Genomic DNA, 18,477 nt, shown 5'->3' with positions numbered 1-18,477 from the left:
AGCTCTACATTCTGGAACTCTCTCCCCAGGAAGACTAATCTATCCTCTTCTTTTGCCATCTGCTGTCAACAGGTGAAGCGTTTCTTGTTTCGTTTGGTATTCCCTAAGTGATCCCTCCTTCCTGCCCTCTGTTTTAATTGTTGTTTTTGTGCGGGTATTTTAGCTTTAGCTTTAATTGCTTTAATGATGTGTTTTCGTTTGGTTTTAATGGCTTTTAAGATATATTTTTATAATGCTTATTTCACTAGTTAGTGGCCTCAGTGGCCTGATGAGGGCAGAAAGGCAGGGTATAACATTTGTAAATAAAGAAATAAAATCTGTGAGCAGTTGCCCAGTCTCTTAATATGTGTGGAAAGGGCTGTTTTCCCATAGTAAGATTCCTGTTTTAATATTCCATATGAAATACGCTGTGTTTTATAATGCTGTATGTATGGTTATATAAACAACAAACTGGGAAAAAATTATTAAAGAAAAATGCCCTTGCTGACAAAATGAAAAGAAAAGTACTTCATTTTGCTTCAGTCTAAAGTGGTGACATGTTCATTTACACTGACATTATTTGCAATAAAAATGCCATTATTCAGGACAGCGAGAATCAGAGCTGTCTTGGAGGATGAATCATGCCAATTTTCTGATTCACGCAGGCAACCTTTGCAGTCACACAAGTTCAGTGATAAAAAGTTGGAAAATGAAAACACAATAATCATTAATTAGAAAAGCAAGACATTAATATGTTCTAATTATGACTAGGGCAGCCTCCTCCACATATATTTTACTGGCTTCTGTCACTTAATTTCCAAAAGGTCTATGACAACAAGCACCACTGCACCAAAAAACCCCAAAAAAAGAAAGAAAGAAGAACAATAAATATGGATGTGTCATGCATGCTCATCCTATCATGTATCCCTCTGCAGCTAACTTGATCAGTACTGTGGAACTAAAAGCATACTGCCAGAGCTTGATGGCAACAGTGACCTAGGGAAGGAATTTTTGGACTAATTTCATAACCTCATTTAATGAACAGTAGTATTCAAAAACTTTCCAATCCATAAAAACCATGACAACGACTAGAAACATATGATCTACTAAAGAGAAAAACAGAGTTTCACTTACCTGTAACTGTTGTTCATCTGGTGGATCTTCTATGCAGTAACACATTGGGACTGCGCAGGCCAGCCACGGATAAGATTTGTCAGCTTCTAGCAAAATTTAAAAAGAGAGTGCTCCCCCTCCCCTCGGGGCATGCAGCCTTCCCACCCACATGACCCAGGGGGAGGGAGCACTCTCTTCTCCAGTTCTCCAACCTGCCGCCACAGAACCAACCACGTGTATTGCGGAGAGGTCCCACAGCGGGGAAGGAGGGAGGGATGTGTTACTGCATAGAAGATCCACCAGATGAACAACAGTTACAGGTAAGTGAAACTCTGTTTTCATCTGCGTGGCTTCTATGCAGTCCTACATTGGGAGAGTAGCAAGCTCGGTTGCCCGGATGGTGGGTGTGGGACAGTCACCGAAACAATGACTGCAAGACGGCACGTCCCACTGCTGCCTTTCTAGATGAATCCACATCGACCGCATAGTGCTTCATGAAAGTAGAAGGGGTCGACAACGTCACCTCTCGACAGATGTCTCGGAGGTCGATTTTAGACAAAAAGGCGACGGAGGCAGCCTAAGCTCTTGTGGAGTGCGCCTTGATCATGTCTGGGCAATCCACGTGTGCTCTCTCATAAGACAGTCTAATGGCTGAGGCAATCCATCTGGACAGGGTCTGCTGGGAGGCTCGGTGACCCTTACGGTGGTCGCTACAGCAATAGCACATTAATGATTTCCCTGCAAACAAGGTTCTTTGTAATAAGAAGGGAGGGCCTTCCGTACATTTAAAAGTATAGAGCCCTCTCCGCATCGGAAGAAGGGGTCGGCAATAACACGGGTAAGACGATACCTTGTGTAGAAAGAAAGCTTGGGTTTCAACACCACTTAATCAGCGTGAAACTTAGTAAACGGTGAGGAACGACAAAGAGCCATTAAATCTGTGACACGACTGGCCGAGGTGATTGTGACCAGACAGGCAGTCTCACAGGACAGCAAAGTGAGGCCCCCGTTGGCCAAAGGCTCAAATGGTGTTTCATGAGTTGGGACATGAAGAGAAAGCTCCACTGAGGAACAGGTGGAGATACCCGGGGATAGAAATTAATATGTCCCCGTAAAAAAAAAAAAAAAAAAAAAAAAAAAAAAAGTTTTTGAGTCTGGGTGTGAAAAAAACAGAAAAGAGAGTCCAACTCAGCGTGAAGGGCAGAACAGTAGTCGAGGGATTGAACAGTCCACCATCGTTAAACATACGAGGTCGTAAAAAATTGACAACAGGAGAGAAGCAGCTCCGGACAAACCATTGTCAGCCGCTCACAGGGAAAAACGTTTCCGCTTGGCATCAAGAAAAAAGTCTCGTGGACAACTTAATGGGGTGCAGCAGCAACTGAGCCACCCTATCTGACCATAGATTACAGAGAATTTTCCATGCTGCCAGCTTGATTCTGGAAGGAATGTGAGAAATATCTTGAGGAGGAACAGTACTACCTTGAGTCAGGGAATTAGAATCGTGAACTGAGATCTCCTGGGCCGAATGGTGCCACCAGGATGCCACTTGTCCCGTCTGTCCAGATCTTGGCCAGAACCTTGACCAGCAAGGGGAAGGAGGGGGGGATAAATAAAGTCATTTGGAATGCTTCCCCCATGGAACCTGGGCTCTCCCCCGCTCTGGAGCACAATTGAGGACACGCTGAACTGTGCTGAGTCACAAGACATACATTTTCAGGGTGCTCCAGATTAGGAAGAGATAACAGAGACAACGTGATTCTACAGTGAGTTTGTGACAATCGTCAGGATGATAACTTACGAAGTCTACTCGAATGTTACTTGTGCCTGCGATGTGAATGGCAGTGACAGTGGAGCCATGTGTTATGGCCAGTCCCAGACTGGAATGGCTTCTGTGCACAGCAAATGGACCTTGTGCCGCCCTGTTTGTGCTGGGCGGTGCTGTCCGTTGTGACCTGAACATGTCGATCCTCGAGGACCCCTGCAAAGGAACAGAGAGCAAGCCTAATAGAATGAAGCTCAAGAAAGTTAATGTGCAGGGTAGACTCTTGAGCAGGCCATACACCATGGGCCTTAAGAGCCGTACAATGAGCTCCTCATCCTGATAAGAAGGTGTCAGGAACAAATGAGCCTGTGGAGCAGGTGTTTGAAAAGGCAACACCGGCCAAGAGGACCACCAGACCAAAGAGGCAATAACCGATGTAGAGATAGACAGCTTTTTGTATTGAGGGTCACTATTCAGCTGGAATGCTGTCAGAAAACTGAGTGTGCAAAGGGAACATCCGCGGATGAGCAAAGGCAACAACTGCAGTGGAAAAGCCATGAGCCTCAAGTAGAGAATTGTAGGGGTAGTTTGGAACCTTTACTAGAACAGGTTAACTATCTTTCAAATGGAGCGTATTCCCTGTATTAGAAGGTAAGCTCTAGCTGTGGCCAATTGCAGGTGGGTACCATGAATCTATGGCCTTCGAAGAGGTCAATGGAGACTTTTATAGTTGACCAGGAGACCCAGGTCGGTTAGGACGGAAAATAAAAACTTCCGCCTGACTAGCACAGGCAAGCTCTGAGTAACCGACTATCGGCCAGATGTGTAAGTATGGAAAATGAAACATCCCTGCAGGGCCAGGTGTGTAATTCCCGCAGATAAGCACTCATGAAGGTGAGAGGTGCCATAGCACGACCAAGGGCGAACTGCATATCCACAGTGCTTGCCCTTGCAGAGAAAACGCAACAGAGACCGCAGTCTTTGTGGATTGGAATGTGCAATATGTATCACTCAAGCCCAATGGCAAACCACATCTGCTCACCTGGGAGTGGCAGGACCTTGGGTATTTAACATATGAGCAACATATGAATTTGTGGATCTTGACAGCGTTGTCAATTCCCCAGGTCTAGAGAGGCGCTCCCCCTCTTTTTGTCAACTAGGTAGAAACAAGAATAGTACCCATAGCCCCAATCCTCAGAGGGGACCTCCCGGGTGGTCCCTTTCTCTAGAAGTCCCTGAACCTCCTGTAGGAGCTGGGCGGGCGTCGGCGAAGTAGTGCAAGCCGGAAAGAGGTAGGGAAGCAGCATCTCGAGCTTAATAAAGCATCCATGCTTTATCATTTTGAGAACCCAATTACCATCAGTGATGGACATCATATACTGTAACAACCTGGTAACCGGTCTGTGAAAAGCACTTGAGCATCTAGCTACACCTGCTTAGGTTTGTAGGGCGGTTGAGAGATGGGCTAGGACCCTTCCTGGGTCTAGGTGTACCCCAAAACTCTCTATCCTGCTGGGCAGAAGTGAGAATGGAGGTGGAAGGTATCTTGGTACCTGTGTAGGCAGGATGGTTGAGACTGGCTGCCAAAGTATCTTGGCTATAAGCTGGCACAGTGGGGCGATGCCCAAGGACTTAGCAGTTATCCTTCTTGAGACGATCAAGAAAGGCATTGTTTAATAGCTGAAGAGCGAAGTGCCCTCAAGGGGTGGTTTCCCAATACGCAAAGGAGGTGCCCTCAAGGGCAAGGTGCTAGATACACGGCCGAGTGTCATACAGAAGGATGGACTGGTTAAGTCAGCATGCCTCCGAAGGACTATGGACGAGGCCATGACCTTGCTGGAAGGGTCCGCAACGTGACGCGCCGCAATAAACTGCTGTCTGACGAAGGTCGTGTTTATGCTCCAAGCAGTTTAGTGTGATGGGCGTTGATCCTCTGGTAGGATACTAATTTGAGATGAAATTCCATCCCAGAGGGCATATTGGTATCTGGCCATGATTGCCATGAAATAGAAATGTGAAGGCCAATGGCACTGGAAGTATAAACTTTTCTGGGTAAAGTCTCCAGTCTGCGTCCCTCCCGGTTAGGGGCAAGGAATGTGAATACAATTTATATTTTGTCGAAGGCTTTCACGGTCAGAGTTCATTGGTTCTTGTAGGTTATCTGGGCTGTGTGACCGTGGTCTTGGTTTTTTCTTTCCTGACGTTTCGCCAGCAGCTGTGGTAGGCACCTTCAGAGGAGTAACACTGAAGGACAGTGTCTCTCAGTGTCAAGTGTGTAGGAAGAGTAATATATAGTCAGAAAGGGGTAGGGTTTGAGCTGAATCATTGTCCTGCAAAAAGTATCAAAGGTAATGTGCTAATCATTGTCCTGTAACTATTAAGATAATGTGCTAATGAAGGTGTGGTATGTTAATATGGAACCATTGTATCCTGAAGTGATCTGTTAATGTGTGAAATCCAAAGCATTGTATCCTGAAGTGATCTGTTAATGTGTGAAATCCAAAGCTAATCTGCATGGCTACTGTGGACTACACAATAACCATATTGTGGACTACACAATAGCCATATGTGACCATATCCATCAAAGACGTCTCGCCCAGACGTACCTCAGATGTCTTGCTGGGATTCCGAATGGGAAACTTTCCTCAAGGTGGAGGTAACCTCGCCGAGGACTCCATGTGAAAGTGATCAGTCCGAATCTTCAATGCCCTCTGAGTGATCTAGCACAGCTCTTACATGAGGAAGGCAATTTTTCTGTGACAATCGGACTTAATTATTTCTTGAAGAGAGGAGCCTTCATAGACTCCATAATGAAGAGAAGCTAAAGACACGTTCTCTCTCCATGGTTGATTCCGTGGCAGCAGGTTGGAGAACTGGAGGGGAGAGTGCTCCCCCCCCCGGGTCATGTGACCATTAGGCGCGAGGGCTACATGGCCCGAGGGGAGGGGGAGCACTCTCACTTTCGATTTTGCTAGAAGCTGACAAATCCTATCCGTGGCTGGCCTGCGCCTGCGCAGTCCCAGTGTGGGACTGCATAGAAGCCACGCAGATGAACTTAAAGTTTCAAAACCAGAGATAGCCTCAGGTGACCACAGCACTTGTCATAGGAATGTGCCTTCTAGTGACAAGGTAAACAACTATCTATCAACTCCGGAGCTGAAATTCATTTGTTTGTAATACCATTCAATCACAAATCAATATGCCTAATTCTCAACATGGCCAAACCTGTGAATATTAAAACCCAGAAAAGGGAGCCATGAACAGTCAAGACAGATCTTTCCCTAAACCCAAAAAAACCCTCAGATTTGCAGAAAAATCTGACATCTTAAGAAAATACATTGGGGAGTAAAAACACCACAAAATAATAGAGAAGCACGCACCTGTACATTTAAGATACAAAATCCCTCTCTGTGGCTGTTGTGGGATTTGCTAGGCAACCACAACAGTATTGCCAGCCTTTAAGCCTTGGTTTTTGTCAATAAAAGGAAGGGGGTATGGCCCTTTCTTGAGCTTTTTTGGACTTTAAGGGAGAACTCATCAACGCAATGTCCATGTTGCAACCACCAAGCAACTTGATACACCCCAACTTGCACAACTCATGCAGGCCCAGCTGCTTCTACTGTTCAACAGAAGCCACCCCATGAAAGTCAGTGTGGTGTAGTGGTTAGAATTTCAGACTAGGATCTGGGAGACAAAGGTTTGAATCCCCACTCTGCTGCAGTGCTCACTGGATGACCATGGTCAGTCACAAACTCTCATCCAAAACCTACTTCATAAGCTTGTTGTGAGAATTAATATGCAGGAGAGGATAATGATGCAAGCTGCTTCAGGACCCTATTGTGGAGGAAGGTGGGCTATAAATGAAGAAAATATTACTGAAGATGGGAGGCAATAAATATGGTTGGGAATAAATATGCTTAATAAATGAATAATCTTAATGAATAAGCAGGTGCTGCTCATATTTATTTGCAGGTGGCACCATTTCACTGCCATACCAGTAGGCCATGAAGTTTGATAACAGAAGAAACAAGCAGGGGACCCATGAGACTTGTGCTGGAGAGAATCCCATCCTCCCTCCATTCACTTGTTCGTCCAGCGGGCCACTCTCTGGCCAGCCAGCACCATCACCTCTACCTGCCTGGCTTACATGGCTGCTACAGCAGGGGGGGAGGGGTGGTAGCAACTCCCCCTCCCCCTACCTGCTTTCAGCTCTGCCACCTCCCCTGCCTGGCACATAAAGAGGTGTGGGTGGTAGCTCCCACTCCTCTCCGGCCCTCCCACCTGCAGTGGTGGAGGGGGGACAGTGGCTCCCTCTCCTCCTTACCACCCTGCTCCTTGCCTGGCTGCTCTGCTGGTTGCTGGTGGAAGCAGCTCCTGCCCCTTGATGCCCAGCCAGCCACCTCCTCCCTGCCTGCCTGGCTGATTCAACCACAGGGCAGGCTGCTGCTCCTCCCTTTTCGATATTGGCAGCTGAGTTTTTCTGACATAGAATAATGAGATCTCAATATTTTGGTAAAAACTTTTTAAAATATATTTTTTTATATTTTTCCACAACCCAGGGTGAGAAGGGGCCCAATGTCAGTAGAGAAATACCCACTATCTGTACCTGGCCCAATTCTCTTTTTAAAAAATTCTCATGGGGGCTGGTTTTAAAACTGGATATATGATATTCCTTTCCCTAGATTTAACAGCCACTGACTACCCATCAACCACTTCACACTTTAAAAAGGGGAAATGAAATTTGATTTTTCCTTGACACTATAAAGAGAAAAGTTGCCACATCTCTCACGCAATTGACGGATCTATTTGACAGCAGATAACGCAGTATCCGCTTCTCAAAAAGTGTCTTTCGCTGTTTTATCCAGGGAGTGATATATTTATTTCGTGCAATGATATATGATATCATGCGAGTAATTCCATGAACAAAAGGCATCCTTAGCTCTCCATGTGATTGGCGTATTCTGAGTTAATGCCATTCTTCATGGCCAACCACAGATGGCAAACACTGTAATTGTATAGCATTTGTAATTGAGAAAAAAAAACTTCATGACATAAAAGGTCACAGTGATGCCCTCTGCAATATTGTTTCTTAGCATAAATAACAATAACAGTTACAAATCGTTCTAACCTCTAGCTTGTAGACCAGGACCACAAGTCTCCTGAGCACCTGGACTATCTTGACGAACATACCAGGGTACCAGTTGACACCTGCGCCATTTGTGTGTCTTCCACCTTTAACGGGAAAATGATTACATCACATTTGTCAAAGTTTATTCTGCACACACACATACATTAAACAACATTAAGGTCATTAATCTGTTCTCATTCCACCCACTCCACTATTTTCTTGTAGAATTCGTCACTAACATTCATATCTTAGCTGCTGATAGTGTAAGATTCTGAAGTGTAAGGATGCGTCACTGGCCACCAAGATTAGGTTAATTCATGCCATCGTATTCCCTATTACTATGTATGGGTGTGAAAGCTGGACAATGAAGAAAGCTGACAGGAAGAAAGTAGACTCCTTTGAAATGTGGTGTTGGGAGGTGAGTGTTACGGATACCATGGACCGCCAAAAGAACAAATCAGTGGGTTATAGATCAAATCAAGCCTGAACTGACCCTAGAAGCTAAAATGACTAAACTGAGGCTACTGTATTTTTGTCACATTATGAGAAGGCAAGAGTCACTAGAAAAGACAGTCATGCTAGGAAAAGTTGAGGGCAGCAGGAAAAGAGGAAGACCCAACATGAGATGAAGCCACAGCCCTCAATTTGCAAGACCTGAGCAAGGCTGTCAAAGATAGGACCTTTTGGAGGACTTTCATTCATAGGGTCGCCATGAGTTGGAAGCGACTTGACGGCACTTAACACACACAGTTGCTGATAATCTGTGTATTTGAAGAAACATCTCTAGGGTCCAGTTCCACACAAATGTGTATATGGACTGTACCCCTTCAGAGTGTCAGAGTGTTTCTCCGTGGTGAAAAAAATCCGTGCAGATAGAAAGACGGATGAAAAAAGAATTTTATGAGATCTACCCTTCAGTCTCTTAGGAGAGGGACCAAGTCTTTTGTCATTGACTGCTTACTCTTACTGTGTATAAATTATCTGTTCTCACAAAATTATATCCAATGACTCCCTTCCACTAAGCCTTCCCATGATAAAGAAGGACTTCCTCTGACAGTTTTCTTCCATCGTGGCAAAAAACCCCAAAACATTTCCTGTTGAAGAATGACTAAGCAGAAAGGAGTCATTGGTCTCACCCTGGAGAAAAGGAGTCATTCAATCCAGCCCACTATAATTAATAAAAATTCTATTGCCAGGTTGTATGCCATGGAGCCCATTTTGGAATTTCACCTCCACTAGCATTATGCAAAATCTGTGTTTAAAGTTGCAGGAAGTGAGTCCCTTCTGCTGTGCTTCTCTGTGGAAGTCATTTTAATTACTGCTTCAAAAAAATTCTTCAGCGGATTGAATTTGGGAAATGCAGGCCCAGCATAAAGTAAATTTAATGTAAATTCAAAGGAATAACAAATTGGTGAGAGCCTGCATAAGATCAACATTTGAATAAAAACGTCAATTACAGAATTATTCAGATTCCTATTGCATTCAATTATCTATTACTTTTGATATACTTATTTAAACACCAATGGCTGCCTCTCATAAATAAATATTTTCACTCTAGGGACTATTCAGAACTATATACCCTGTTTTGAACAAAAGCTTTAACAAAAAAAGATGGTTGTGATAGTATCTTTCCAAGTTTCCATTTTTAAAATCTATTTGAAAATTTCTACAGGGTATTCATCATGTACAAAATAACGTTGCATCTCATTTCGTAAAAATTCTATACGGCCTTTTGTGGTGCAAGACAGCATCATTTCCATTTTCCCCCTTGTTTTTTTCAGTAACCCCAAATATCTGAATTGTTTTTTGGGAGAAAATATGTATAGCTGCTATAATTTAGTGGTCCTATTGTCTAGCACTAATGCTCTAATGAGATATAGCTCTATGAATCCTCAACCATCTCTGTGAAACAGAAACGTGAGTGGCTTGTTACACACTTGTTCCCAAACTGAAGTAAGAGTTTATATATGCTTATGATTTATTTCAGATCAGCAAAGAGAGCAGGCAGACCTTCTACTAGATCTCACCCTACCCCCTCCTGTTCCCAAAACTGAAACAAATCAAACCTAGATAATTTGTCTGCTGGTCTTTCAAAAATATTTCAAAACCACAATGTCCACATAGGCAAGAAATGTTAAACACATCAGGATAACCCAACACTGTAACTGACAGATACATCTGAAGGTGTACCTTCTCAACACAATTTGCTCAAGTAGTAACCTTAGCTGTTTCTTCTGATTAGGTTGTACTGCCAGCACCATGGGAAAAGAACTACTATTGTTCCTTCTGGTATATCTGCATGCACCTAACAAAATGAAGTACTTTACTACTGAAGTAAACTACATTGTTTGAGAGAGAGAGTGGAAACATACCTTAGGAACAATAATGACAAAAAACCCTTTCACATGATCTTCCACATTTGCCTAGCAATCCTAAGCAGGGTTATACCCTTCTAAACCTACTGACTTGAACTGACTTAGAAGGGCATCATTATGTGTAGGATTGCACTGTTAAAATGACTAAGATTGGAATCCAGTAGCATGATAAAGACCAACATATTCCTTTAATAACCTTTATTCTTATTGTGCTGGCAAAAAAATGAATAGAAAGGACATCTGGGGGGGTGGATAGATGGAGGTATATTTTCTAATGTGGACTATAAGAAAAAACTCAACTACCAGGGAAATGGGTAGTGACAGCTTGACTCATCTGACACATCAGTTACAACATGACTCATCTGAGCAAGATCTCTTGAAGATGTCACCCTGCAAATGAGTAAAATCAACAACTGCCTGCACCTGAGCATGTTCCGTTGTGGCCTCCATCTGGTGGAATGGCCAACCTCACAAGGTCTGGAAGACTCCAACACTTATATAGTTGCACATAATGTGTAAAACAGAGGAGCTCTGGAAGGAATACTGTTGTAGGAACAGTGTTGTACTTTTAATGTCTCTGCATTTTTCTAGATAGTTTTAATCGTATTGCTTTAGTTAGAAGGTGGAAAATCAATGAAGTAAACTGAGCCTGAGGAGGTGGTATATTAATATTTTAAATAAATCAAATAAATATATAAAGCAAACATCTAATTGGGACAATTCCCACTCTTCAGGAACTCTTGCGCAGAATTCTGATTACAATGTGTGGAATACTCTGTGCCAGCATCTTGCTGTCAACTGGCCAGACAGTGCAGCCTGCATTGGCCTTGGTATCGTCTCTGCACGATACAGAGCATGTGCATGTCCGTCTCCTGCATACGAAAGGACCGCAGATATATGTGGGTTGCCTGAATGGGATGCAGCAGGCAAGCACATCCAATCCTCAAAGGAAGCACTTTGTAGACATTCTCTTTGTCTGCCATCTGTTGTACATCATCATTACTATTCCATTATTATTCTCTCTATGGCAAGCACACAAGATAACAGCACTCTTGGGTCTATCTACCCTTCTTTCTACTACAGGGGAAGTCACAAACAACACCTACAATGTATTTCCAAAACTCTCACTATTTCTTGCCTTCCAAACTGAACCTGGAGTTTGGCTGCCAGAATATTAACCCTAGATTAAAAGAACGTTTGACCTACTGCCATCATTATTCTATGAATGATGTTATCGGACCCAATGAGATCAATTCACCAATGTTTTGCCATGAGGTAATCTTGGCATTTGAAGCCAGTCATTGCGTGTTACTGTTTGAACAAGCCGCGTTTTTGCATTGCTAAAGTGAGATGACTAATTGCCTGCGAATGTCAGGCCATATCCCATTATGATGAGACGGAATTAATGTCAGGGCTTGGAGAGCTCCTTTGGGCCTTTACCTCTCTTTCATTTGAACAGTGCCTATCCCGCCTTATCCCATGCTCAAGGCAGCTTCCCATGCAAGAAGACTAATTCCCTCACTTCCTTTGTCAACTAATGTTTATCCTGGCAAACAAGTTTTGCTCAAAATTCTACAGCCCATTAAACATCACCTGTAAAAATTGCAGACAGGGGGAGGTTCACAATCCCTTTCTTCATACAAAGTATCTGGGCAATCACGGCCACCATTTGCAGGGAGCTGCAAGCTGACACGATGCCGAGACTGTTTTGTTACTGTCGCTGCCCCTGCAAACGAGTGGAAAAAAATGTGTTTTACTTTCCAAAACGTTTCTAAAAGTTGGACCACCATAATGAGATTACAGTAATTATTGGTAGAAAAGACATACGTTGTATAAAACTTTTACATTTGTTGCTTTCAAAACAAGGGAGGTGGTTTTTTTTAGCCCTTAAACAAAAACATACAAGAATATTAATTGCTCTAATGTGAAACTGATCATGGTTTAAAAAGCTGATATTGCATGTCTCATAGAAACTATCGATACCAAATTCCCACATGTAACAGGTAATGAATAATCAATGGACTTCACATTAACATATTCTTGCAGAGTTAAAGAACATGGTGATGATGCAGAGTTAAAGAGCATGGTGATGACACTGAATTTTCTAATACCCAGGTTCATAACACAAACCTGGACACTCACAATGCTCGCCTCTAATCTGAGCATTATGAACCCCCCAGAGTTCTTCTTTGGCTCAGACTGAGCTGTAAGTTGGAGAACTCCTCCCTCCCTTCCACCCTTCCACCCACCAATCCACCTGCCTACTGCAATGGTACAGCCCGGGAAAGAAGTCTCTCCTGCCTTCCCCCTCCCTCCCTGGGGTCTGGCACATTTCTATGGTAAAATCCCAGTTGCTCAGGAGGGAGCAAGGCAATGAAAGGGACCTCTCTCACTGCTTTGGTACTACCAAAGAGTAAGGTAATGAGACTGGGGGACTGAGAAAGGAGGATGGAGGCTGATGGAAGTTGGGAGGAGGGATTCTGATCTCGTCATACTCTCAAGGGTTGGGAGTGCAATGAGATCCAAACTGGACTGGAATCTGACTTGCAAAAATCAAGCTATTTTCCAGTTTCTTCAGGAAAATAGCTTGCTAAGAAGAGCCCAGGCAATTTATTCATCTTTAGTGTAGCATCATTGGACATATGTTGCTTTTTTTAAAGGTAAGCAATATAATAGCTTTTATCAGTGAAAATAGGAATCTTATCAAATTTTTGTCAAGAATAAACAAGCATGCTATATTATTTTGACAGTACAGCTGAGAAGGAGCTGTCAGATCCACATGATCTTGCTGATGCAAGGTGTAGAAATGACCTGCCCCAGCAGAGTGGACTAGAGAGAACTGGATGGAACCGGTGGTATGATGCAATACACCAGGTGGCCAGATAATTAACTGTACCTGAGATATGTATATAAGGAGCACAGCCTATAGGGTTAGTGTTGAAGTGAATTACCGATTAAGCCGGGGACTATGCTAAAATGTCTATAGAGCTTTTAGAACTGCACTGTGAATAAACTAGCACTTTTGTAGAAGCAACCGTCAGGTGAAGTTTATTGGAGCACTGATTAAATCCGCTGAACTCGCGATAGTTTTGTATTACCTGAAGGAATACTCTGTAAACCTTAAAAGCCTGCTCGCACATAAGTCAGAAGATATCCAGTCTTCGTTGTTTTTACTCAAACTGTGGGCATAGCCAAAACTGATATTCGTTTTCATTTCTGACATAAGATGGCATGTATCTGTCGAACTGTACGCCTACACATTATATTTGGTGAAAGTCTCATAATCTCTTGAAAGAATCATGCATGTGATCTAGCCACTTTTGGAATGTTTGGTTGCCCTTACGGATTCATAATAAAATCCCTTTATCTGCTATTTCTGTGTGATTGTTTTCTTCTGAAACTCTCCCTACATAAAGATCTTTGAATCAATTTGCAGACAGCATTTTGCTCCAAATACAGGAACTTCTCCCTCTCTTTGGACACATTTGAATGGGCAAAATCCCCAAGTGTATCCTAAGTGCAGAAAGAAACCACCACCATTTCTGTTGCTGAGAATATGTACACTTTTTTTGCTTTTCACTGCTGCAATTTGGAACAGGCCGAATCTACTTTTTGTCTATATTTACACCTTTTCCAAGATGCATCTGAAATTTTGCTTAGCTGGCAGAGGTTGCGGTAGAAAACCCTAAAATTCTTAACGACAACATCAAGAGGAATCTAAAACCTTGCAATGCTCTCTACTTTTATGAAGGCCGTGCTACATATATTTTGCAACACCAACATATCTATGAATTTTCCTCAGAAAATTCAATTCATCTTTTGTGAGAGCCAGCATGGTGTACTGGTTGCAAGGGGCAGACTCTAATCTAGAGAACTGGGTTTGATTCCCCACTCTTACACATGAAGCTTGCTGGGTGACCTTCTCTCAGAACTCTCTTAGCCCAGCCTATCTCACAAGGTCCCTGATGTGGGGAGAGGAAGGGAATGGAATTGGAAGCTGCTGTGTGACTCCTTAGGGTACAGAAAAGCGGGGTATAAAAGCCTACTCTCCTTTTCCTTCTTTTACAAAAGGTCAAAGATGTATTATTTCCATGTAAGCTTGTAATTTAAAAGTAGCATGAGAAAATCAGTTGCTAGCACAAGGTGTTGCCTTGGTTAAAGGCAGAAAACAACAGGGCTTCTCCTGCCAAGTATGGGCAAGTATTAAAGAATTAATATTGCTTGTTTATTCATTTTGCAGAACTGTCGGTCACGCTTATATGTTTGGCCACTCCTACAATTTCTACATGTTCTTGCATGTGCAACTGAGCTTCTGCATAAAGGCATCACTATAGACATTAAAAACAAGAGATGGCATTACATTGTTAACGGAGAGTAGCAGAAGCTCTTCACAGATGCCTCTAATGTTACCATACTGTCTATTTCATTGCTTTTGCCATGCTGAAAGAAGCATGCCCAGTTTTTTCCTGCCCTCAAATTAAACCTTCCAGGCGCCACATGCTTTTAAGTTTCTCAAAAAGGTTACAAGTTTAATCTGTCTAATCCTTTATTAGTTAGAGTATACTCTAATCACTAACCAGAAGGGATGCAAATGTGACTTTGTATGTGTCTCATTTTTACAAGACAGAGTATTAGCTGTGAACTATAAAGGGTATCTACTCAGTACAACAATCCCATGCCTTCTGACAGTAGGTGGCAATGAGTATACCACAGGGGGATTAAGACATGCGAACATGGAATTGTGTTACTGGCTTCAGCGATGATGGTGCACATTAAGATGAATGCCTTCCACTAAGATCAGAAAAAAAAGGAGTACAGCAGAAATATCTGGGAAACATTAATTCAGTCCTTTCTTCCCCTGTATTTATAATTATAGCACAGAAGAAAATCAAACACTATGTATGATGTGGAACTAGTGCAGCAGCATGAAACATCTGGCCATATGTGCTTAAATAAGACACTTAGCATTACATGAATGTGTGTTTGTTTTCCAGAATGTCATTCCCTCTTGATTCCCTCCTTCCAAGGAAAGAGGCAAAAGAACAGCAACCACCATGACCCAATTTAAGAATAACAACTCTCTGCCCTGTATTGCTTGTAAGGCGGCATCAACTACCTGCATCTCTGGATGATATCCCTAAAATAAACTTCCCCAGGTATTGCAATATTACAAGCACTGTGTTTATTTCAAAGGGAAAATCTGTTAAAGGTAGCATTTTAAGCTATTTGTTCCTCTCTATTAGCATATAAAGAATGGCATTATAAAAAAGTAAAGAAATCACAGCTATCTGTCCGCTGGATGGCTAATATCTGACTTTCTCTCCACTCGAAAAAACTGCAAAGCAACAGGGATCAACAAACTTAAATAGTTAATGCACTGTCTGCTTTAAGATGTCATGATAAACCATAATTTATTATACAAATCCTGCTTAGTCTACCAGATAAAATTTAACTGGCCATAGTTTGTTCATAAAGCCTAGCCAATTTTCTGCTTACCTCCTTTCCCACCTCCAAGGAAAATCTCCAGTTGCTATTCCAAGCTTCCTTGTGCTAACACAGCTTCATTATGCACACAGCCCCTCACAATTGGCGGGTTGCAATAAATAGTCAAGAAAAGGATGGAGAAGTCTTAGACAAGTTAAGCTACCTCACTTTTGGCTAAGGATTATCAGTCACTCTCTCTCTCCCCTTTCTGTCTAGCTGCTTCGCTGCATTCTCTAAACCTTTTTATTATGAAACATCCACCTTTTTGCCATTTTTGCTACATTACTCAACCTTGTTTTTTCAGAAATATAATAAAATCCTGGGAAGAAACACATGATCACTGCATATGAATGTAGCTAAAGAAAAAACACAAAAAGAAAATGTTTTGGAGAAGTTGCTGCCGCCGCCGCCTTATATGGCTTATCAGTGGTTTTGTAAGTGTCTGGGTTGCTTTGGTTTTTGTTTTGTTTTTAATGGTCAAGATTATTTTAATAAATGAAGCTTTCATGCATTTTACGTTGGTTTCTATATGTTGTCATTATTGACTATTGTTTCATATCTATCCCTTCAGGTTACATGAGCTAAAATATCATATAAATAAACAAACAAACAAATAAATATATCACATAAGAAAAAAAAAACTAATTAATCATTTTGAACAAAGTTTCCTTAAACGTATTTGACCTCTCATTCACTTCCTAAAACGCCATGTTTGTAAAGAATTTCCCATATTACTTGTCTTTGGTAGTTTTGTAAGTGTGCATTTCTGAATTAATAAGCATAGATGTGATATACTAAACTATGTTCTATAATCTATAACATCACATTGCTTCGATCTGTACACTACTCTCCCTTACTCTGCATACAATGTCAAAGGCACAAAGTTACTCTTTCTGTTAATCCAGCTCAATAAAATAGCATGCCTGGCCATTCTGCTTTTCACACTGTGCAAACTACTAATAATTCATTTCCTCACAATACCAAAAAGGTCCACTTTCCTCTTGTCAAGCGACAAGGGAACAACAGTGGAGAATTTTTAAAAAGAAGCCGAGATAGCAAATAGCATAAAAGTATTCTCAAATAATGACACTTCACAGTTAGGGGCTCCAACTTGTCTCCCCCCCCCCAACTCTGTAGTATATTTAATAACAGTTAATCCAATCCTAATGATGATTATACAATAGCCAGATAGAAATGAATAAAACAACAACAGCACTGTTTTGACTCAGCGGGAACAAGCCAAAGCCTATCAAGTATGCTAAAGTCACACTGAAATCTCCAAGCTGAAACCTTGAAGGCATGCAACATTGGTCACAGTGTGAACTGACACCAATAAACACTCAAGGTAGTACCTTCTTGACATGACAAAGGGCATGGCGTCCAGTCACTGTAAGGAGTTACAATGCAATCTTTTCTACAGGGAAGCAAGCAAGGTCTAACAGTTTCAGGACGAAGGCTTTCAGGACACCTAAAACAAGCAACAACACAAAAGACAGCGCAAATTAAGTGACAGCCCATGTTGAATGTAGCCATTTAAAAACATACTGACATGCCTACATTGTCTGTGTGGTGACAGAGATGATTCAGTTAGAAGTTCAGGAGGATAACTGAAGCTTGAACAGCACAACTTTTACTATGATCACTTATTCCACAGTCCTCCCTACGGATGTTTTGGTGTTTTCTGTTTAGTTGTTTGCATCCCACAGAAGGCTTTCTCCATTCAGGTTGGTAAAAGAGCTGAATGGTATACAATGGCAATTATGGCTAGCCTGAAGTATACCAAGAAATGTTATTTTCCTGTTTTAGCAAGAGTTGTATATAATTTGTCATGTCACCAACAGGATCACATAACTCAACAAACTGATTCTTCACTATGCCAGTGTGGTAGGATTTCTCAGTAGAAGTTGAGTTTTCACATTTAGAAAGGTCACAGTACCCTTCAGTTCTGCGCACAAACTGGGGAGAGGAACCCATACCTAATCACCTCCTGGGACTGAACCACAAGGGGGTAAGCTGCAATTTTGCCATGTGGATCAGAGGAGCGTGCCTATTATATTAGGTGCTGTGGAACACAGGCAGGATAGTGCTGCTGCAGTCGTCTTGTTTATGGGCTTCCTAGAGGCACCTGGTTGGCCACTGTGTGAACAGACTGCTGGACTTGATGGACCAAGGTCTGATCCAGCAGGGCCTTTCTTATGTTCCCATGTTCTTATTGAAGCATCAAAGAATTCAAACAAAACTGCCACTATGTAGTGGATTCCTCTTCTTAGCTGCCATCTCCGCTGCAGCATTAAAACCTTGCCTCAGCAGTCTTTCAGTGACTTATGCAGTCCGTGCCAAATTCTACCAGCTGTTTACATGTTTGAACTTAGCTACTGTGTTTCAAACCAGGCTATGGATTTTTCTCCTTTGCAACCTTATTCAAGGTTAAATTAAACCAAAGTAATATAAGATGAAGTCTGTTACTTTGAAAGTAAGGCCAATAATATTGATTTTGTTATATCACAGTAATCCTTTTCTATTAAGGGGAATTTAAAACATAGTTCTCATTTAGACTTTCACGTACATCTGCTCTTTAAAAGCTTATTAAGTGACATTAACATGATGGTTCAAAGACCAACCAACATCTTTCA

General features: G+C 42.1%; 1 protein-coding gene across 2 annotated transcripts in view; it reads right to left on the bottom strand.

Moving 5' to 3' along the window:
• THSD7A (thrombospondin type 1 domain containing 7A) overlaps positions 1 to 18,477 on the bottom strand; it is a 282,025-nt gene that overhangs the window by 75,321 nt on the left and 188,227 nt on the right. For both annotated transcript variants that reach the window (XM_056857536.1, XM_056857537.1), the window contains 3 exons: positions 17,197 to 17,312; positions 11,954 to 12,086; positions 7,986 to 8,089 (listed from right to left, as the gene is read on the bottom strand). In XM_056857536.1, the coding sequence (XP_056713514.1) occupies positions 7,986 to 8,089; positions 11,954 to 12,086; positions 17,197 to 17,312 (353 nt within the window). The remainder of the gene's footprint in view (positions 1 to 7,985; positions 8,090 to 11,953; positions 12,087 to 17,196; positions 17,313 to 18,477) is intronic.

The sequence above is a fragment of the Euleptes europaea genome, chromosome 11, assembly GCF_029931775.1.
Source record: "Euleptes europaea isolate rEulEur1 chromosome 11, rEulEur1.hap1, whole genome shotgun sequence".
In the NCBI taxonomy this organism is placed as follows: Eukaryota; Metazoa; Chordata; class Lepidosauria; order Squamata; family Sphaerodactylidae; genus Euleptes; species Euleptes europaea.
This window is presented reverse-complemented; position numbering and strand designations above follow the sequence as displayed.